The 24,051-nt window shown below is 40.9% G+C and overlaps 1 protein-coding gene across 1 annotated transcript; it reads right to left on the reverse strand.

Annotated features, from left to right (window-relative positions):
* Nucleotides 1–1,060: 1,060 nt before the first annotated feature.
* Nucleotides 1,061–21,977, reverse strand: LOC308494074 (putative adhesion G protein-coupled receptor F2P; the record flags this gene model as incomplete). The annotated part of the gene is made up of 8 exons (XM_081041318.1): nucleotides 1,061–1,111; nucleotides 3,540–3,599; nucleotides 6,828–6,869; nucleotides 11,829–13,190; nucleotides 14,163–14,396; nucleotides 16,321–16,472; nucleotides 17,175–17,217; nucleotides 21,906–21,977. The coding sequence occupies 8 exons, from the start codon at nucleotides 21,975–21,977 to the stop codon at nucleotides 1,061–1,063; spliced, it is 2,016 nt and encodes a 671-aa protein (XP_080897444.1).
* Between the last annotated feature and the right edge of the window lie 2,074 nt (nucleotides 21,978–24,051).

Genomic DNA, 24,051 nt, shown 5'->3' on the forward strand with positions numbered 1-24,051 from the left:
TCAATTGTCTACAAGTGCTGAGTTACAAACCTTGTCTTTCTCTAAGCTGGACCACTTCTTTTCCTCTTGGCAAACGCTCCTTTCTCTGTACAGACCCTGGCTTGCTGCAGAAGATCTCAGCCACAGGGGCTGCTGGAACCCCATGTATTGGGATGGGGTGGGAGGCCCTCTCTACATATCTCAGTGTTTCTCTCTGTTTCTGACTCTGTCACTCTTTATCTGTCTCTATGTGTATCACAGTCTGTGTATGTGTGTCTGTTTCTTTCTGCATTGCTCTGGGACTCTCTCTGCAACATTTGGCCTCTCTCTGCATCTCTCTGACTGTGAATGTGGGTGTCTTGTGTGTGTCTCCTTCTCCCTGTCTGGTCTTCTCTCTCTAAATCTAGAGGGACATGGAGACAGGGGTTGGAAGATCCATTTGTATATGTCTGTATATCTCGATAGCTCTCTTCCAACAGTGTGTCACCATGCCCCTCGGTAAGTGATTCTGTATTTCTGTTTCCCCTGTGACTACCTTCTCTGTGTGTTTTTTTATGTCTCTGTCTCTCAGACACTATTTCAAATGTAAATTTACTTCTATATTATCCCTGAAACCTCTCACAGATAGTGTTTATCATAATTCCTTGATCTTTTCTCATTTCCCACAGTGGGAAATCGGGGGATATTGTTGATGTCATAGAACATGTCTTGGGATTGGGGAACTAGAGACAAGGAGGAGGAGAGGGAGCAGCCATGTGGAGCTGACACTTCTGCTCACTCTCTCTTAAATCCACCCAGGCTGATTTACAAGCATCCTCAGACAGGCCTAATTGTTTTATAGGGACAACCAAAATTTCAGTAGTGCAAGCACTAGAAGTATGAATGTATCTCTAACCTTAGCTCATTGTGAATAGACTGCATAATGAGAATCATTTCAATCAAAAAAAAAATCACTTCTACTTAGAATTAACCAAATTGTGATTAAAAAAACAACAAAAAAGAAATGTCATGTATATCGCATGTATATGGGAACCCTCTCACATTGCACTCACCTCCCAAATTAGGAGTAGAGCCTGGTTTCTTAACTTGGCCCTTTGGTGGGGTGACAAGAGTAGTCAGAAGAAAGGTTCTGCTGAAGACAAAAGTATAATTGCGTTATCATTATTGGTCTGTTTTCAAGTATCAGAATGATTCAAAGCACATGGAGAATTGTCACCTACAGCACTTTATTTTAGCCTTTCACTTCCTCCTTCTCCGTCTTTACATCAGAACCTAGAACGACTGACAACACAGAGACGGACTAGGGTGAGACACCTGCCTCCTCCCTGGAAAGGCCTGGATCTCTATCCTGTAGGAGCCTCCAGTTCGGGAGGAAGACGGGAGAAGGTAGTTGAGTGGCATAGAGCTAGAGATAAACACTAAAATGCCTCTTATCCCTCAAATCACTCCTTCTCAGCTGGCGGGCTAAAATCCTCAACACTTTGTCATCCTCTTGTGATGTGCCTGAGTCTAAAATATCCTTGTATTTTAAGTCTATGTAGCCTAAGATAGGTAATACATTAATTCACTGGTGTATTGCCACATGAGCACAGACAAGAGCAAGGAGGAAAAGTTAAATCTGGACTGTAGAGGATGGCCCCCAAGGGACCAGAGGCCTACAATGCAGGAGAGGAAAGGACAAATGCTTAGCCCACCTCCTCTGAGTTGGGCCTATAAACTGACTTGCAATGGCCAAAACTAGTATTCAGAGTGAAGGAAGGATGGCCAGAAGTTAGGATAAATTTACTTAGTACCTAGACTAGTGGTTCTTAACCCTGACAGAACACTAGAATCATTAGGGAGCTTTAATTTAAAAAAAATAACAAACACAAAAACAATGACTAGACCCTACCCCTAAGACTTGCTGGTTAAATTTGTCTTGGGTGGGGCCGGGACAGTGGTAGTTTTAAAAAGCTCTTTAGGTGTTTCTAAGGTGAAGACAGCATTGAAAATCACTGACTCAGACAATCAACAAACTGATAATAATAAAGGTCTGGGATCCTGACATATCTTTAAAAAAAAACAAAAAAAAAAAACAAAAAAACCAACCTAGAGAGAAAGTGGGAAAAATGACTATTTTTCCATAGCACTAAAGAGCAGAATTTCCCTGTGGTGGATGAATGGATCAATACTGAAAACATATAAGGAAAGAAATAATACTGAATTGGAAGGGATTGGAAGAGTTAGGCCTCCCCGCTGAGAGCACAGCAGCAAAGCAAAGAGAGGTAGTAAGGGATTACTTACATCAGCAGGGCTGGTTTGAAGAAAATATTTACAATGCTAGGATACCTCAGGAAAGCTTAGTTGAGTGGATCTCCAAATGACAACATTAGAATCACCCAAAACCCAAGCCACAATCCAATTAGAACCTCCAGGGGTGGGACTCGGGCAATGTTTTTGAAGCTTCCTGATTAGTTCTGATATGTGGCCAAGGGTGAGTACTGCTTTAGAACTACTGCTTTATTCTCAGCAAAACATGGTGGGGATTTTTTTTTCGGGGGGTGGGGGGGTGTTGTTTTTCAGAAGGACAGGATGTAGAATGGTCGGCAGTCTCAAAGTTTTGAAGACCAAGGTCTAGGAACAAGATCAAAGCTTTAGTCAGAGAAAAGGCAAAAGGGGATAGGAAAATGAAGGAATGAAAAAGAAAAGAGAAGAGGGGGGCTAAAGAAAAAAGCGAGGGAGAGGGAATGGAAAAGAAAGGCATCTAGGGACCGGGCAATGCTGTCACCCAGGGCCACCAGGTGCCCAGCCTCTTGAAGGAGCTGCCATCCCTCTCCATGCAAATCTCCTGCAACACCAGTCCATGCTAACCCATGCAGATCCTGTCCGCTGTTGGCATGGAAAAGTCTAGATGGCATCTGCTGTTGATGCTGAGTCAACCCTGAATCTCCTTTGGCAATCATTGAAAAATTTTCCAGTTTTTGCATCACTCAAAACAGCTGATGGGTTGCACCTTTGCATGACAACACTACCCGATTTCTGAATTACAGGAAATGACCGAGGATAAATGAAAGAGGATACAAACTGTCCTACAACTGAACAGGCCCCTAACCTTCTAGTACAACTCTATGACAGGCTGCCCCTCTTGAAAATCTATTAGAAAGGGCTTGGTGTTGGGTCCGAATTTGTTTCCCTGGAATTTTCACACTTTGGCTGTGGTTCAACCAACTGGAGTCGTAAAGAGCCAGCGGGCTGTCACAGGGCCCTGAGACTTTTCACTGTCATGGCTGTTGCATCGCCAGCTCTCCTGCCACAAGCTTTGAGGTCCACTCCTCAAGGACCTGCCCTCCTGTCACTCTCCTCTAAATGCATTTAAGTCTACTTTCATCTCTTTCGATGTGATCCCAGGACTCCAGAAAGAATCTGAACAGTTCGAAGAAGCACTCGCTCGGCACGTCTGAAAACTCCATACGATAAGCGTTAAAGTGATAGTTTTAGCGACACATCATATGCCGGAAACTCCCGCACGGTTATTATCTTGTCCAACTTTTAAATGAAAAAAATGAGTACAAAGCCTTTACCTCTGATATTCTGGAGATCCATTTTGCAGAGTTTACTCGATTTTTTAAGGCTTCTCTTATCTGAATAGTTAATGAAAGGAATTAAGAATTAAAAGATTATAAGAAATTGACACAAGTACATGTACTTGGGCCTGGCAAATATTGCGATGAGGGAGAGTGTGTTACCAGCCAGGTCCTGTTGGTGGGATATGGAGGGATCAGTTACTTGGTGGAGTGGTCAGGGAAAAGATGGGGAAATGCAGAGAGATAAGAAAAGTGGAATTGGCATAGGAGACTTAAAATCAGGGCCTTGAACATGAACCCAGTATCTACAAAATACACTTAGCCACAAGGTTGAGGATTCCTGGACATACCAGAGCTTTGGGAGTATTTTGGGGGAGTACTTGAAGAGTTTGTCAACTATTCAAACCTCCCATTCTAGAGGGCCTAACCATGGTTCAAAAAAAAAAAAAAAAAATCCTACACAACGTAGCAAAGGCCTTTGGAACCGAGAAAATAAAAATAATAAATAACAATCGTAATCTGTTGTATAACTTTAAAATGCTTTTCACACCTGTCATCTCATTTTATTCATAAAATAACCCTGTGATAGGTACTATTAACCCTAGGTTACAACTGAGGAAATAAAGACTCTGAGATTAAATAGTTTGCAAAGGCAATGAACCACTAAGAGGAAGAAATAGGAGTTGAGTTCATGACCCCTGACTCCAGATCATCCTGTCATTTTCCCTAAATCTCTCCTGCGGTATTCAGGCACGCTCTTCTTATTTCTACTCCCTTATCCCTTTTGCTGTACAAAATGGTCATCACCTTCCAAGGCCTTGTAGCAGTTCTGTCTTCACAGTTAATGTATGCTAAGTTCCTCTCGCTCAGAGTGACTTCCTCCTTCCCTGAAAATGCAGTATGCTTTGTCACACACAGGCTCCAAAGAGGGAAGGAACTCCCTGGGGTCCAGATCTGTGCACTCGAGACTCCATTGAAATATGTGAAGACACACTGGAGCCTCTATTTAAATTTCTTTCCTCTCATCCTTCTTTAATTCCATGTTTCATAATGTGCATAATACATATTTTGTAAATTAATAATAAACCCATCTGGGGATATATGCTCGCGGGTTTTTACCGATCCTAAAAGTTTGAAGACTACTGGTGTATATAGGAGTTCCTCCGTCTCCATCGTTTTGATTTTCATTACCCACAGTCAGCCGTGGTCTGAAAATATTAAATGGAAAATTCCAGAAAGAAACAATTTATACGTTTTAAATTGCGTGCCGTTCGGAGTAATATGATAAAAGTCTCACACTGTCCTGCTCCATCTGCCAGGGACGTGAATCTTTGCTTTGTCCAGCGTGTCTGCACTGTATGTACTACATGCCCTTTAGTCACTTAGTACTGCCTCGGTTATCAGATTGATTGTCACAAAGTATCGTGCTTGTGTTCAACTAGTTCTTATTTTACTTAACAATGGCCTCAAGGCGCATGAGTCGTGATGCTGGCAATTCCGATATGCCAAAGAGAAGCTGTAAATGCTTCCTTTAAGTGAAAAGGTGAGTACAGTACAAAGATATTTTGAGTGAGAGAAACCACATTCACGTAACTTTTATTATAGTATATTGTTATAATTGTTCTATTTTTTAATTAGTTATTGTTGTTAACTTACTGTGCCTGATTTATAAATTAAACTTTATCATAAAAATGTATGTGTAAGAAAAAACATAGTATACATCAGATTTGGTACTATCTGTGCTTTCAGGCATCCACTGGGGGTCTTGGAACACATCTCCCGCAGATAGAGGGGATTATTGTACAACTTTTAGTCTGTGAAGAATGACACCTTTGAGCATTTACCTTTAATATTATAATTTTCAACGTAAGAGGTTTTGATCTTGGTGGAAGCTTCCATGTCTTAGTGTTCCTTGCACATCTCACAAGACCTAACACTGGTACACTAATAAGTAGTAATGCTGCTGCTGGTGCTTTGGCTACAAATACTAGTTGTGGTGTAAGATTAATAAAAAACATAATAATATGGTATGCAACTAACTAATACCTTAAATGCTTCCTATGTGTTTGCACTTGGAAAATCACTTTTGTTCTTTACCATAATCTAGTAGAAAAGGCAGGGAAAGCACATCATTGAGAAAAGTGAGGTTCATGAGAGTTAAGGAACTCTTCAATAGCACACACAGCTAGCACATAGAAATATCAAGACTAAAAGAATAATGCTCTTTCACCTCTGAATAATTTGATTAGGTTATGGCATCCTCTTAAGAAAATGAAAGGACAATTGTGAAATGCCTCTTTCACAAACCTTTCACATTAACTTAATAGTAGAATGGCATTGATAGTAAAATTAATTAATTAGTTAATTCATTAAAAAATAAACCCTGCAGTAAAGGTATTTACATCTACATCTGAGAGAGTTCTTTGCTTGTCTCATTTCAAGAGGTAGTATAGTACAACGGTGAGAGGGTGATCTTAGAAGCCTGACTAAACATTTGATGCTTTGTTCATTTGTTTAGTTTTTATTTGTTGTTTTCACCATCCACTACCTATACACACTCTCTGTATTTGGAGAATTCCCTTCTTTGAGTCTATTGCTCTTCAAGGTAGAAGCCAGGAACTCACTTTCCCAGCCTCTCTTGTAGCTAAGATTCAGCCATGTGGCCTGGGCTCAGCCAATCAGACATGGCAATTCAAGAAACAGGTGCCAGGAGACCCCAATGGGAAGGATGGAGGTGATCTCTAATTCAACAGGAGCAGCAACTCTAGCTTGGCATCCACTGTCTGGCAATGGCTTGGGGGAGCTATGCTTCTTTGTTCAGCAAAGTAGGGAGGGTGTCTCATTTGGAGCAGTTCTGTGCTGTAAATTGGAATTATTCCTAGTGTGTAGCCTCAATGCTTTCAAGCCAAAGAGTGACCTTCTCAAAGATGATATCGGGAGATTGAATAAAGTTCTTTTCTGCTTCAGCTGGTTAGAATGGGTTCTTTAGCAATCATGTGCAAGCTACTTAATGACTCTGAATCTGTTTCCTCATCCATAAAACTGAAAATAAGAATACCCAAGATTGTTTTAAGGATTAGCACTAATATACATAAAATGTTTAGACCCATAAGAGCTTCAAAGATGGCTTGCAATACCTGCATCATAAATAAGAGTGTTGTCCTGTTCAAGTGTCTGCACAAATGCTTGAGTTGAAAGACCCTCAGTAAGCGGACTTTGCAAGTAAGCATTTCGGGGCAAAGTACTGATAATGCAGAAAAAAACAACAAGAATACTTTACAGTACCTTTGGATCCAGGATTGTTCCAAACACCAAGATAAAGAAGCCCTGAGAAAGACAGAAGAGGGAAAAAGAGCCATTTATAAAATAATAAGAAAAATAACAAGAAATACCAGCGCTAATTATCAGTTGCTATTTTGTATCTGATACAAATATAACAAAATGAAAATAAAATGTTATTTAATCTTTGACTTTCTTATTTTAAGGTCACAACACATACATTCATTCATTCAACACATATTGATTGAGCACCTTCCATGTGCCAGCCAGTTTTAGACACTTGGGATTCCTTAGGAAACAAAATAGACCAAGGTCCCTGATTCATACAAAAATATTATAGGAATTTCTTTTTAATTTGAGCAAAATAAAAGTGTTTTGCTCAAGAACTGTGTATCTCACCAGAATATAATGGTCCAAGCAAGAGTCAGAGGAGATGTTAGGCAATAGATGGCAGCCTTGCAGATGCTAAAGGATCAGTAGTGAAAAAAACTTCCACAGAAAAAAGCAAAAGCAATTATGCTCAGCTTTGATTAACACCCTCAGTCTCCGTCTCCCATCCACAACCAAAAACTTGCAAAGAAAAATCAAGTTCATGGATCCTCAGAAAAGCGAGGACCCCAAACAGATTGAGTATCTAAGCACATAATGGGAACTGAAAAATAAGTACTCCAAATGTGATGATATAGAAGGAATGATTTAGCTGTCATATCTCTTGTCATCCATAGAGATGGACACCATTAAAGTCAAAAGGTTATTCCTCTACCATCATAGTCCATTTGAGTTTTCAGTTTGTTTGTTTGTTTTCATATGTAGTGGCACAACCCACCCTGGAATAAAGAGGCTAAGTAGTCATCCCATGTTGCAGATAAGGAAAAGGAAGCTCAGAGACTCTACTTTCAAAATGTGATAGATAACAACATTCATCAGACAAAATTTCTCTTGAAGGCGTGGTTACTCAGCTATTGGCTCACCTGAGAAGAGAAGTGAGATAATGACCTTTGATTTAGGCACCCTTGTTAAGCTGCTCTGATTTCATAATCAAATGGGAACGCTTACCCAGGCAGAGGTCTGTCAAAGCACATGGGTTTAATACAAAATAATAAAGATGTTACAACCAGGTAGTCTTCAGCAGAAACAATACCAAGCCCACTGCTACCATGATTTGTAGAAGCTCAGCTGAGAGGTGCAGGACTTCACAGTCGCCTACATGACCATGCAACTCATCCATTTCTCCAGACGCACTAAAACACATCTCTCCATTCAGCCAGTCCAGCAGGGCCTCAAAGCTTAGAGTGCTTCTCTCTGATTGCTTTTTTGTGTGACACTCTTAGCCTATAAGATAACTATTGAAACCTGTCATTGGTCTACTAGGAAAATATTAAGAAAATGTGATCCATCATGTTACAAAGTATCATTTGTACAAAAATGCTTGGGACAAATGCATGCCAGTCTGGTTTGGGGCACTAGGAATACATATTAAATCAGAATCTCCATGAATGTTTCCCAGGAAGTAAATTTTGTAAAGATCTGGGCACCATAATTCTAGTCTATTTCCTCCACCACCACAGAACTGTATTTTCCTTTAACTCAAGGACTAAGAAGAATTTCTTTCCTTGCAAGATTTTCAATTTTTTGAGGTTGGAATAATTAAATTTATATCTGCAACATTTGGCATAATGCTTGGTACAACATAAATAATAAATATGATGTCTCTATGTATTTTTGTGTGTACATGTTTAATTTTTTATTGTGTAATCTGCATCTGTATAACTGTAAATATGTAACAAGGAACTATTCCACTAGGATCGCTTTACACTCATCTGTGGCCCCTTGGAAAAAGTTACACAGAAAATTTGGAGAAAATAGTAATCATAAAGCTCAGTTTCTGATTGAGAGGAATTCAGTGGTAGCAGCTCCTCTGCATCTCTTTTCGTACATAAAGCGCAATATGAACCGATAAATCTCAGGGTGTTCTCCCAGGTTTTAAAATGTGTGCTTTATTGCTATAGACTGGGTGTTTGTGTCTCTCCCCTCAAATTCATAGGTTAAATCCTAACACCCAGTGTGAAGGTATTTGCTGGCATGCCTTTGAGAGGTGATCACGTCTTTAGGGCAGAATCCTCAAGGAAGAGATTATTGTCCTCATAAAAGAGGTCCCAGACAGCTCTCTTGTCCCCTCCACCATGTGAGGGGAAGCTCACCACGTGAGCTTGCAAGAAGCAAGCTCTCACAAGACACCAAATCCTGCGCATGCCTTGAGCTTGGACTTCCCAGGTTCCAGAACTTCGAGAAATAAATTTATGTTGTTTATAAACGACCTCATTATGATATGGGTCGCCACACCTTACCCAGCCCAGAGGTACTCTCAGTAAATACAAGAGAGGATACCAACCGGAAGTTATGGATTGATAAAGCAGCATTCAAGGCAGGAATTGATTATCTGACAATCCTCCCCTAGTAATGGGGATGGTTGAGCTTCAAAACCGGTGGAGGTGCTTTCATGGGTCGAGGACCAGGAACCTTTAAAAGGGTCTTTCCCCTACATCTTCTGGGCCTCTCAGTGTGTTCAGGAGTCTGACTTCTCCGTCTGTTCCATCGGCCTCAGTTCATTCTAAGACTCTGCTCACCCTGCTTCTTCCTACGCAGTTGTTCCTTCCTCCCACCTCACTAGATATATGACTGTCCTTTCCCTCCTCCCAAGAATGCCCTGATTCACTGACATGCTGGGACAAAGCAATAATCAATTCTCCTAAATTGTACCAGTAGGGCTCATTTCAGGGGATGTCTTATTGAAAATCACGCTAGGGCTTATTTTCTAGTTAGGTCTTATTTTCGGGCAAACACGGTAGCATTCACCAGTCTCCACGGTTAAATATTCCCACCAGGGTTGATTTAAATCTAGCAACATGACTTCACTGACCATGGAGTTAGGAAGAGATGAGCACATCATTATGCGGTATTTTCATTCTACAGATACAATAGATACAAATAACCTCAAGAGCATAGAAAATGTAGAAAACAATTAGGAAGTGATGTGTTTTGAGGATGTATGACCTTTGTTTTTAATATAAATGATTTAACTGCAAGTGTATGTAATTTAATTGTTAATGAAGTCTATGTTTACAACCAGCTCACAAAATTCCTAAAAATATCATAGTCAGCTCTCCTGAGCCGGTACAAGCCAACTCCAGCAGACCACTGCCTAATGCCTGCCCATGTGTCTGCCCTTCACCCAAATCCTGCTCTTAGCTTCTCGCTGACCCATCGGTCCTGGTACTTAAATGGGCCCCACCCTCCTCCTTGCCAGAAGTCGAGGCAGAAATTGAGTTGAAATTATAAATTCATCCTTTTATGACAGGTGAAAGAGCTAATGGTACCAAAATAAAATTGCTCACAGCCTAGTCCAAAACAATAATCACAGTTAAGATGGCCCCAAGAGAGACAAGGAAAAGAAAATGCTGCGAAGTAAGAAGACATGGACTCATTAAGTTCATGACAAATAACAATGGGATATGCTGAACAGAAATTTCAGAATACTAGGTTTTTATCTCAATTCTACCAGAGATTAGCTACATAAACATGGGTAAGGCAATTGATAATTCCTAAGCACTATACAAAAAATACAGGGTACCATTAATCTATCCTATAGAAATGCAAGTAACAAAACAGATTTCAAAGATAAGGGACCTCTACTATTATTAATATTATGATTGCTCTCTTTGATGAACTTTTCTTTGATGTTCAAGGCATTGAAATGCTCATTACAAAATGAAATCATTTATACTTAAATTTTGAAAGAGAAAAATAATAAAATATTTGAGTTAAAAATCTCTATTATCTGTTAGGTAAAACGTTAATTTGAAATTAAGCCTATTTTCAATACGAATATTCTAGAGGTCTTTAAAAAATTTTAAACTTTCTTTTCAATTAGTTGCTATCTGCAGATTAACATTCACTATAATAAACTTTAACTCATTGGTATACTGTGACAGAAAAGAAATGAAGAAAAAAATTTCAATCAAGAAAAGAATTATTGAATATGGAATACCATGAAGCCATTAAAGATCACACACACACACACACACACACACACACACACACACACACGGTGTCAAAAAAATGTATGCACATTTTAAGAAAGGAAAAAAATGTATCCAAATTGTAACACTTTAATATATACTGATAACAAAAGATGACTACAAGTCATGTGTATATAATTTTGTGGTACCCCCTATATACATATGTATATCTATAAATAGATATAGATATAGATGAACATAGTAACCTGTTAAAATACCAGGATGTACTTTTAACTGAAAAAGTAAGTTGCATAATACTATACAGTGCTTTTTAACCCCTATATTATATGAAAATATATTTGTATATGAGCATAAAAAATTTGACAAGGGCACATGAAACTGTGAACATGGTTTAACTCACAGAGGTGAAGTAAGAGAGGAGAGTAGAGGGCAAACTGTCTTTAATACTACTGTGTATGGTTTGCTTCATTAAAATAAGGTGGTTTCCAATGGTAACTAAAAATTCTAAATAGAATATATGTAAATGTGCACTTGTAAATACCTCCAGTTACACACCTAGATTTTGGGGGAAGTGGTATTGTTTAATTTCTAAACAGTAACATCTCAGCCTACTGTTAGTCTATTTATGAACTTTAGGACATTTTAGTACTTGGTGCTTTCCCATTCACTATTTTATTTCATTTTTCCAAACACTCCTGTGAAGTGGGTAGATTATACCCATTTTATAAGTGAGAAAAATATGGCTTGGAAAAGTTAAGCAAATATCCCAAGAGAATGCTGCACATTAGTAAATGAGAGAGTCAAGTTTTGAACACAGGCCCTTCTGGAACAAAAGCTTATTTCCTCACCCAATATGCTATTCTAAATTTCTTGTTTTATAAAGTGAGATGATGCCACAACCTCCTGATCATAAAACGTATTCCTGAAGTTTTTCACTTTGGACTGGATCAGAAACGTCTGGGCTTACCTGGAACGCATTGAGCAAGGAGAAGAGAATGTGGAAGGCCAGGGATCTGTCGTTGATGACAATAGCTATTCCGAATCCCCAGGTCAGTCCCAGCAGTGGTGTGAGGATGGCGATATTCTTACTGATTCTCACAATGGCTCTCACCTCCTGGAACATGGAGCTGCCGATGGTAGCTCGCCGGGTCTTGACAATCACCACCGTGACTGTGATCAGATTTACAACCACAATGGTCAGAGCTGGGACCACGAAGGCCAGAAGGGCCTTGGTCATGTCCCAATTGAGCCAGCAGGCCTCAGGCCGTAGGTAGCCTTTGCCAGGCTCAGTGGCAGCAACCGTGATAACAGCAATGACCAAAGGGCACCCATAGCCCACTGAAAAGAGAGATGCCACCAGGACGGACTTGGGCAGTGTATGGAAAACAATCAGGATTCCATAGAGGATAAGGAGTGCTTTGGCAAGCATCCAGAAAAACACAGAAAGGTAAAAGAAATGAACAAAAAATGTCGCTGCCACACATCCATCGTGGTGTGTCGTGGGACCACTAAGAAAGGAAGCCACGATGAACCACACATCAGCCATCAGCAAGGTGGCCGCAACATTAGCAATGCACAAGTGGCGTAAATACGAGATCTCCGTCTTCGTCACTCGGTCCCAAACCAAGGCCTCGATGGACAAGCAGAGGATCAAGCTGCAAATAGAAACGCCCAGTCCTATGTACGTGATGTAAATTAGGATGGGACTCTCCAAGCTGTGAGGGGACATAAGAATGGAGAATGAGGTAAACAACTTGCTTGGCCTACATTTGCAGACAGCTTGTTGGAAGTTTTCTTGGATCATTTGACAGGCCTGCTGGTCCCATCTGCTCTCCAAGGAGTGCCAGCCAACACACTGCGTCCTGCTCTCCTCTAACTTGCTGATCTTTTCAAAAGTCAGTAAGACTCGTTTCAGTTCCTTGGGCAAAATGACAGACAGGACAAGCCCGTTCACGGTGACCTTTCCCAAAAGGCTGGCTTCTAAGATGGCTCCAAGAGTTGGAAATGCAATGCTGACGACCTGAGAAGCGGAAGGCAACTTTCGAAGTTCATCTCTACTGATCAGCACCCTCCCAGCGACCTCCGTGTTGGTGTCATTAACTCTCATTGAAAAAGTTAAATTCTTTCCACTGTTCTCTCCAGATATGGTGGTGCCTATAGTATGAATGAAGACATCCGATATGTCAATGGAATGTTTGTGTACAAGTAGCTTCCTTGCAAAGGAATTGACTGAGTGTAGCAGGACACAGCTGCTGTTTTTCTCAGGGATGAAGGTCCAGTTTGAGATGCTTTTGCTGTTAAGAATGTGGTTGGCCATGGTGCTGTAACTCTGTCAATGAAGAACCGGCATTAGTACTGAGCCCCTCTCTGACTCTGCCAGGACATTCAAGCTTCACTTTTATAAAAGGTGGTCCTCCAACCAGCGACATAAACATCCCCTGGGAACCTCTTCAAGAGTCAGAATATCAGGCCCCACCCCAGACTTAATGAATCAGAATCAGCATCTTGATGAGAAACCCCGGGGACTCCCGTGCCGCTGGAGTTTGAGTTGGATGATAGAGCTACAAGGGAGCTGCCCACCTCCCATCTATGCAATGCCTCCGCAATTATGCAGTGAGACAGGCAAGAAGGCAGCCTTCACCTTGCTCGCTTCCGTCAGCAGTTCCGCTTCACACCTGGGCGACACTAGCAAGTCGCTTACCCTGGTCAGAGTACCCACTGCATAACTAACATCTATTAAATCCCAACTGTGTGCAGGACCCTGTACGGGAAGGTATCAAACTGGAGGCTGAACCCAGAGGGTCACCCTCCCTTTTACTATCCCTCTACTTCAAAGATCAAAAACAAAAGAAATGGGTCCAGATCCATTTCACGTTTCTGCAGCAGAGATGTATGGCTGCTTTCTTTGCAGTCAGTTCTTTTCCATTTTAGCAACCTGTTTTGACTCACAGAGAAAAGTCTCTCTCTGCAGGACCTAGAATGGTCCTCAGGGGTTTTCTTTCAGTAACCAAAATATACATTGGAAAAGCTTACTCCAATGTCCAATCCTGCACGCAGTAAGTGCACTCTCTAAATGTTTGTTGATTGAATGTATTCCCTTTTTCCATTATGTATTCATTCTTTCTCCAGTGAAGATTTAGTGAACACTTACCATGCTAGGTAGGTGTTGGAGATACTGGGGTGAAAACCATGATCTGCTCAGACCCCCAAAACTCACATATACGCTAACCTGCTTTCCTTTCCCACCAAAAACACCTAAAACAGAACAAAAAGTTCTCCCCAGATACTCAAGGCCAGTCACCTGCATCTTTGCCTCGTCGACATCTGTGACTACTGCTGTGGAGATGTTGTGTAGGAGCTCCACGATGACAGCGATATTTCCCGGGATCCGGGGAGAATGCTGAATGTTCGCAAGGATACAGGACAAATCCTTAGGACACTTTTGCATCAACAAATCTGTAATGGTCTCCGACTTTTTGGAATACTGATTTATATTTATCTTGTCTGCGAATGGTGAAACCGAGCTTAAGTTCTCCTAAGAAATGACAAACGGAAAGAAGTCTTTATTATGTGACTTTTGCTTTAAGTGTAAAAGCACCTTCACTGAAATGTAGGGCAGCCTTATTACACAATTGTATGTTGCATCATGTTTTTCTACCTGACATTTTCAGAGTCACATCTGCTGTGGAATAATTTGCCCAACACCAAGGTGTTTGAGCAGAAAATGGAAGTCCCAGCTTGCCAGCTGCCTACTCTGGAAGCCCCTGCTCCCAAAGAGCAACTGTTATCTTTCACATACCACTTCAGACCCCTTCTGTGGACGTGTACTGTGGGTATATCCTGTGCATATAAGTAAGTTTCTAGTGCCATTTAAGCTTGTGTTTTATTCCTCCTAAGGGGCAAAGCATGAGACATAAGCATAATGTAAAAATAGAAATTCTGAACTAGATTGGAATGAGTCAACTGGAACACCAAGATAAAAGAATGATAAAAAATAGTGATAGATGGTATCTCCCACAGATTCAGGCTCTGGGTCCCACACTTTAAAGCAGAGGTGGTAAACGATGGCCCCAGGCTGGCTGCCTACTTTGTGTAAATGAAGTTTTATTGGGACTCCGCCATGCTCATTCATTATAACTATTGTCTATGCCGCTCTGTGCTACAATTGCAGAGTTGAGCAGATGCAACAGAGACATACGACCCACAAAATATTTACTATTGAGTTTTTACAGAAAAAAAAAATTGCCAAATGTCGCTTTGGCGGACCCCTTTCTGGTACTTCTCCAGCCTGCCCTTTCACATGGGACACACCCATGGTCCAGAGGATATACCTACCCAGAACCCAAGGCCCTGCAACTAGACACCTGAATTTTCTACTTGACAACTCCAAGTTCATTTCTAGGGCCTTCCCTAAATCTGTCAGCAGTGTGCTCACTCATAGGCCTGAGAGGTATCAAAGGGACACCTGTGTTCAGGGTGATGGACATGTGGCCGTGGCGTTCCACCATCCTCATGGGACAGGATGGAATCTGGGATGGGAGGTTGGCAGAACATAATTTTATTTAGCAGCTCATCAGCTTGATTAAAAGCATTTAACTATGAAGACATATGGTATGTGGGTCTCTGTGTGTACCTTTGCCCAGGTCCCTCAAATTATGGGTGGGCAGCCTTTTGAAGTCTGGATGGAGAACTTCAGGTATGGCCAAGCCTCCCAATGGGATGGGAATGTTAGGGCGCATGAAACGCTAAAGCATTGCCTTCTCTGAAGCAATCAGGAGCTCAACTTCAGAAAGGTAACACCTCTACTAGAAGAGGAGAAAAAGACACAAAAGGAAAAGAAATAATATTTCTGACCTGATTTCATTTATTAGAATTTGATTTTTTTTTTAATGTGTAATTACTTAAGTGTATGTGGAAATGTGTTCATTTGTTTGACAATGAAGTCTTTCCCTTTAGGTCAACTCTCTTCTCTTACTAGCACAGAACTCACCTGGGGATCTTGATAAAATGCAGATTTGGATTCAGCAGATCTGAGGTGGGGCCCTAATTCCAAATGTCTAAAAAGCTCTCAGAAATGGCCAGTGCTGCTGGTCACTGAAGGGCATATTGAGTAGAAAGGCTTTGGGGTATTAAAGAGCTAAGAGTGAAAATGGAAAAGTATGTCGTGATAAGTGATAATCGTAGACAGCTCTTCTAGCTCTGACCTAAAAGATCAGGTTGCTTTGTGTCAGGAAAGGTGTGGGAGGCTGGAGCACACACTACATGCCCCAAATTAAGAATGCCATTCTGCCTAAAGAGAGGGGATTTGTGCAAACCAGCCACCTGGAGCTCTCTCTCTCTCTCTCTCTCTCTCTCTCTCTCTCTCTCTCTCTCTCTCTCTCTCTCTCTCTCTCTCTCATCCAGTGCAATGTGCATTGCTAATTTGGGCTCCACTTTGCATGTGAGAGAAAGGATCTTACCTCAAAGATGCTGAGGGGGGTAAGAGTCCGGCAGGTATCAGTGATCTTGTGCCATTTCTTCTGCCTACATAAAAACCCCATATTTCCCAGAGTGTTTGGAGGGCAAGGTTGACTGCAGTGGGAATTGTCCACACAGACGCCATCGCATACATCTGGGAAGATAAAAGGTATCAGCATCAGATGGAGAGGTCTGGGCTCTGGGCTGCAGGCGCCAGTCACAAAGGTGTCCTCACCTGAAGGCACATAAATCCTATGGACATTAGGTGTATTTTCTTTGTAAAGTGGAGGAACATTAAGATAGATCAGTGATGGTCATATATTTCTGTGACACACTACTGTTGTTTCCAACAAAATCTTACCCAGAGCTCAAATGTGTAAACTAGATAAAAGTGGAGCCGGACCAATCAAAGCGAGAGGGAGGAACCCACAGTTCTGTCCACTAGGTCACTCTCACACCCCACAGGAACCCTCTGAGCACCTCCTCAGTTCTCCAGAGCTCCCCAGACTACTGGCCCTGAGGGTCTCTAAGAAACCTCCCAGCTACAGAACTTTATAATGAGTTACGTCATCAACGAGTGCTCACAGATCTGTTCTAGTTACTGCCCCAGTCTGAGATGGCTCAATCCAAAGGATTTATAGCAAAGAATTCCAGACCAAGATAGAGCAGAGGGTCCTGGGAGGAGAGGAAAGCAGGAGTCAACAGTACAATTTAATATGAGAAAACTAAACAGAAAGTCCAAATGCAAGGCGTCAAGGAGTCCCATCTGCCACACCATAGTACAGGGCTGAGAATGGCCCTTTATTACAATACATGAACAGAACTTCCATTTGATTGGTAACTGCTGCCAACATACCATGTGGTTTGGCAGACACCTTCGCCTTGTTTTTGCTGGCAGCCTAGAAAGGGAAAAATCAAAATTCACGTCAAAATCAATTGTTGATATATCAGCCCAAAGATTCACTTTAGTCAGGGTAAACAAACACATCTGAATCAGGTAGGATGCCAGGAAGCCATCAAAAGCTAAGTCCATGAAATATGTCCCATGACCCGTTTCCCCTCAGCCTGGACAGCTCCCTCTCCCCCTGCTATTCAGTAGGAACGCTCTTTCCACTCCAGTAAGGATGGACTACATTCTATCCAGGAAATGCTTCATGAGCAGAGGAAGATTTACTGGGAAGGTAGTGAAGGTTAAGCTTCAGAATCCTTTGCTTGTATGGGCCCCTTCAAAGCACTAAGAGAAGATCTCGCAATGTGTTCAAATGATCGTATGGTTTATTAAATTTTCAAAAGCAAGATAGTTTAACCACCATCTGTTCAAACCATTATTTTTTGCCACTCTAACTCCCCCTCTTTCACACTCTCCCTCATTTTGCATGGAACTAGAGAAGGTGTAGCTATTTATGGAATCTGGACAAGTAGAAGCTGAGGTGGATATATGTTTAGTTTGGATTTAATAGGACTTATATAGTTGGCAGTCATTTCCACATTACCACGAGGACATCAATTCACAAGTGTCATTAATTCTAGGAGTAGTTACAATTAGTCTCAAAACAAAAAAGTTCTAAGAAAATGCCGTGATACCTTGGAGATCATAAATGAAAGAAATTTGCTACAGGTTTTCCCAAATTTGACAACAGTTCTACATATTTATATGGCATTACTAATAATGAATTGAGAAGCTGAAGGATATGTTTCTAACCTAGAATAATAAAAAGAAAGTTAATCAGCAATGCTAGAGGAAAGACTGAATAATCTTTCTATTCCCTCTATAGAAAAAATGATTACAAAATTATTGACATGCAAGTATGCAGCCAAAAATGTAGGAATAAAAATCTGTACCATTCATTTATAAAAATACTGGTATTTTACTGAATTTTTTACTGAATAATGCAGAGTGATTATTGAATGTAATAGTCTTCAGCACTTCTAAATTTAGTATTTATTGTGATTAGTTCTGTCATTCTAAGTAAATATTCACTTTTCCTTTAATTTTGTATTTGTAATTTCGTATTCCCTTTCTTTAAGAGGGGTCCCCCCCAAAACCTGGCTCCCCCTTATCATGAGTATTCCTACCCCTCCTGATTAGAAGCCCTTCTTTTCCCCACCCATCCATATGATACTGGACCCTTCTCTGAGAAGCCAAGGAGTGTGCTCTGGGGGCAGACTGTCTGGGTTCAAATCCCAGCACTGCCACTCGAGACCCTGGAAAAGATCACCGTCTGAGCCTCAGTTTCCCTATCCATAAAAAAGAGTAGGAAGTATAGTACTACAATTGTACAACACTTGCCTCAGATCATTTTTATGAGGAATAAATGAGATCATCTATGGAAAGCACTTAGAACTGGGCCTGGAATATTAAAAGTGGTATGTAAGATTTTCACTATCATTATTATTCTCTGAAAATAGGCTTCCTGAACATCTATCACATACAAAGCTCATTTGCCTCCTACAAGAAGCCTTTCCTAATCCAATTTTAAATGATGCATCTTTTCCTCTGGCTCCTGTAAGATTTATTACCCATACCACTCATTCAATACATGGCATATACGCACCTGACCTGCTATCTTACTATCTAATTTTTTTATATGTGCACATTATCTTCTCAATTAAATTGTAAGTTCCTTAAGAACATGGATAATATATTGTGCTTCTTTATATCCCCCTAAGTAGCTAGATCAGTGTCTTGTACATATATGTGTATATGCGTATATACATATTGATATGTATGTGTATACTGGCATATATGAGGTCAGACAATTAAGCTTGCGAACTCGTTGCAACGATGTTGCTAACCTTTTTTGATATCAGAGGGGGATTATTCATTATGAATTTGTACCAACTAGACAAACAGTTAACCAAGTTTACTATTTGGAAGTGCTGAAAAGGCTGTGTGAAAAACACAAAAACAACCTGAACTTTCCACCAACAATTCACGGCTTTTGCATCACGACAATGCACCAGCTCACACGGCACTGTCTGTGAGGAAGTTTTTAGCCAGTGAACAAATAACTGTATTGGAACACCCTCCCTACTCACCCGATCTGGCCCCCAGTGACTTCTTTCTTTACCCGAAGATAAAGGAAATATTGAAAGGAAGATATTTTGGTGACATTCAGGACATCAAGGCTAATATGACGACAGCTCAGACAGCACTTCCAGAAAAAGAGTTCCAAAATTGCTTTGAAGGGTCCACTAAGCACTGGCATCAGTGCATCGCTTCCCAAGGGGAGGACTTTCGAAGGTGACAGTAATGATATTCAGAAATGAGGTAAGTAGCACTTTTTCTAGGATGAGTTCGCGAACTTAATTGTCAGACCTCATATGTACGTACATGTATATATATGTGGGTGTGTGGAGAGTGAGTCTGAACCGCCCTATTTGTGCCCCAGGAGTTTTCCCTCTAGTGGCTAGAAAGAGCCTTGGTACAATTACTCCAACTTACATTCCCAGATCTCAACCACTAGGGAAGAAACTAGAAATTCAGTGACTCAGCTGAGTGACTAACACTTGAAATTCATGTCCCTTTCTTCTTTACAATATTGCTTCTCTCTATCAAGAAACAAAGCTGACTTTTCCATTTTCTCTACCGAATGAGAATTTATGGAGACCCCGAAGTGAGCATTTGGGGGCTGCCCAAGGTGAAGAAGGTATCACTGAGGACTCACAGACTACGACACCCTTAAAGTACTGATGTAAGATGACTTCTCACCTCACAATCGAGGGAATCAAGCCTTATTATATACGTGGAGGAGTTCATTTCTTTCCACTGAAATAACATTTTCAGAGTTCTGAAAGACCTTATAGGTCAGCCAGTCCAACCCCCTCATTTTACAGATAAGGAAAAAGAAAGTCTAAGTTCAAGGCGCCAAGGAGTAGATAGATGAGGTGATTTGCACAGGCCACGCAGGGAGTTCCTCTTAGAGCTGGGACTAGAACTCAGCTCTCCTAACTCCGACAATGCTGCTCTTTCTACCAAATCAACCCACTTCTAAGTGGAGAAGTCAGAGGAGGCGGTGTGGAACTACAAGCATCTCAAGATTCCCGAAGCCCATCCGGAGAGGACCGTTGTCTCCAAAACGCCACAATAAAACACATAAGAGTGAACAACTCTGGATAATACTTGGCCCATTCAACAGAATCCAGTGAAATCACATTGTATTAATCATATATGGGGGCAGAAGGCCATAGTGAGCTGTTTATAAGGAATTCTGGAACCTGTCTTCTTACGTGAAGGAGCTGACTCACTTCTTTCCAGTTAATTTGTCAAAGCACATCCATGTACAACTCCTGGTCATTTCACTTCTAGGGCGGTATCCAATATGAGCCACTTTAGCTTCAGCTATCAATAATTCTCAAATAAATACTGTGAAGGGAAAAAAAAAAAACAAACACTTGAAACCCTGTCACCTGCTAAACCTGCAGAGCTGCCTCAGTGAGTAGGCAGGTCAGGAGATGGGGAGCACCCAGAAGGTCAGCATCCCGCAACTTGCTTAACCAGAAGAAAAGGATGGAATGTCAAGGTGATCCCCAATCATCAAGAAAACAAAGCTAACCTCAGATGCTCTGCCTACTCTCCAAGTTCTGTCCTGTGGGAAAATGTAGATCAGAAAATGAAGGAAGAAAATAGTACCATGCTGCTGGGTTGGGATGCCGCCTAGAAAAGTTCTGTCTGAAAGGGTCTCTCAACTCTCCCAGAAACTAGGCACTAGCTCAGTGTTGGGGGAAGAGGAGTCATGGAGAAATCCACGCAAGGGCAAAGTACTTGGAGAGTAAAGGAAATATTACTGGGAAACTCTTAGAAAGAATTTCCAAAGTCATTCTCTCCTAAGGAGGCTCTTCTTAAGAAGGCACATATTAAAATGGAAAGAACAAGAAACTGAGAGTCTGAAGACAGAGGTCCTGGCTTTGGCCCTTTAGCGAAGTACGTATGTGACTTCAAAAAAGTCACATTCCACACCACAGGCCTCAGTTTCCCAAATAAGGGAGTGAGGCTTCACCAGTTGACTTCAAAGCTCCCTTCTTGATCTTGTGGTCAAATTATAATACTCTTTTTCCCAAGAAAATATCTTGGGAGTTATTATCTGAGTTGTACGTTGTTCCTTCCAGCCTATCCATGGTGTTCAGTACCAGGTTTCTCAACGGAGATGTCATTGTGGGTGGGACAATACTTCATTGTGCCAGACCATTCCTGGGTCCTGCCCACTAAATGCCATTAAATATCTTTCAGGTGTGGTGACACCCTCACCGCCCCCCACATTTTCAAGTGCCTCTGGCTCGGTCCTGATGATAAGCAACTGAAAACTTCACCATCAAAGGATATGGACAGAAGAATTTATCGCCCTTAAATCATTTGAGCCGCATTTCATTCCAGGAACTCACACAAAAAGTTGGTGGGAAAATCATTTGCAGCTTTGGGCTAAAATAGGTTTGGGTTACCTGTAGTTGCAATTTCTTCTGGCTGAACCCTTCTACCACCATCTTTTCCCTACGCTTCAGCCAGGATCATTGAGATCTGGCTAACTGATGAGTTTTATTTTCCATTTGCTCTCCCCACCATGTCATCCTCCCTCCCCCCTTCTCTTACCTGGCATAATGTCCTGCAGGACTCGGTGGGCCAAAGAAACACTAAGCAGCACAGCAAAAGCGTATGATTCATTGTCTTTCACAGAACAGCCGTTCTTGCTGCTCTGAAAATAAATGACAAGGCAAAACGTCTCCAATCTGAAGCTTTCAAAGTTCCATGCCACGGCCGACCCAGTCAGCTAAGGAGATTGGGTTCTGGCCTTAGTGCTGTCTACTTGGAAGTCCCTGTCCCTGAGGTGGACTCCCTGTGGTTCCCCATTCCCTTCACCTGGGAGGCTGCCGGTAAGGGTAGCCGCTGGCACCGAGAGGCGCAAGCCATTGGTGAGATAACCTCCCGCCTCCAGGGTCAGCTTTCATGTGATGCCTCATGTGGGAAGCCCTCCAAAGCAGCTGTCTGCCCAGGTGTAAGAAATAACAGCCCGTGTTCAGGGAGCGGGAATGATGGCTCACTCTTGGGTTAGGCAGGGCTGAGAAACATGTGGGCGGCTACGGTGGAACGTGACTTGGAATTCCTATGTGTAAGCTCAGCCTAGAAACATATTTTGAAGGAGAGTAAGCACCAGGTTTGGCCTATTGTCCCTCTTTCCCACCTAATTCTGGAGCTGTATTTTCATAAGTAGATAGCAACTTATTTCTGCCAAAACTGATGTCAAAACTGAATTGATTCCTTGGCATCTCGGTCAGTGCCTTGGCACAATGGTGGGCACACCATATGCTAAATGAAGGAAGAGGAAAGAGAGGGAGGGAAAGTGGCCGGAAAGAACTGACATCTTGTCTAAAGAGTCCTCTTTAGGCTCTGTGCTCTAAAGAGGACTAGTATAAGTTGAAGATTTTCATATGAAATGTTAACAATTTTCATATTTTTCCTCCTGAGTGAGATCCTCTTTGAAAGGCATTTGCTGTTTCTTTGCTTTCAGATGGAAGGAGTCAGAAGACTTGGCTGTCATCCACAAAGGCCAGGGACTTTTGCAATGGATGACCATTTTCAGCCAAAATGAAATAGTCTTTATCCAAACCATGAATAAATCTGTAGCAAACAATGCCATTATTTCAAAGATTAAGCAGAATGTATATTTAAATCTTGCTTACTGCATTGAAATACTTGCCTAGCTGAATTTCCCCTGAAATCCAATGATAATTTAAAATATTTTGCATTATCTGTTCCAGTCTATTGTCAACACAGTTTTTTGAAGGTCTGTAGTTCTTTAAGCAAAAGGATAATTTTGTTGCTCATCATTTTTAATGTATTTAGTAGCAAACCAGATGGACATACATTTTTAAGTAAATTGCAGTCATGTTTGCTTCCTTTATTCCAACCTAACTCATTCAAATGGATGAAAATTCCAGGAGGCAAATCATCACCCTGACTTATGAGAATCATCACCAGTGCAGTTACTGCTTTGCGTAAAATCATCAAAAATGGAAAAAATAAAACCACTGATAAATTTGTTGACATCAATTCTCATAAAATCTGAACATGAGTCCATGTTTTTCTAAAATGTATTGCTTTATATTAAAATTCTCATAATATAGAATGTTCTTCTTCTTACTCAAAACTAATTTTTAAAAAGTGATTTAAGGCAACAAATAAACAAGACATGATTAAAGCAACAAACAAACAAACGAATAAAAAAAAAATAATAGACACAGAAAACAGTTTAGTGGTTACCAGAAGACAAGGGGGGAGGGGAGTGGCAAAAGAGGGTAAAGGGGATCAAATATATGGTGATGGAAAGGGAACTGACTCTAGTTGGTGAACACACAATGCTATATATATGTATATATACATACATATATACATATATATGTATATATACATATATATGATATATTATAGAATTGCACACTTGAAACCTATATAATTTTACTAACCAATGTCACCCCAAGAAATTTAATTTAAAATTTTTAAAATAATAAATAAATAAATACTGATTTAAGGAAAAGACAAGACAACAGACATTCATAGAGTTAACACTACTCAACCCATATACTCAATAGATTTAAAAAAGTAAAAGGAGGAGGAGTTGAATAAATATTAAGGTCCACAAATCAAAATGAAGACCATTCTATTTGCTTAAAAATTTTAAGATGTTGTATTGAAAAATTCTTTATTATATTGACATTTTGTTTTAAATTTTAAGTATAGT

Source organism: Rhinolophus hipposideros (genome assembly GCF_964194185.1).
Source record: "Rhinolophus hipposideros genome assembly, chromosome: 3".
NCBI lineage: Eukaryota > Metazoa > Chordata > Mammalia > Chiroptera > Rhinolophidae > Rhinolophus > Rhinolophus hipposideros.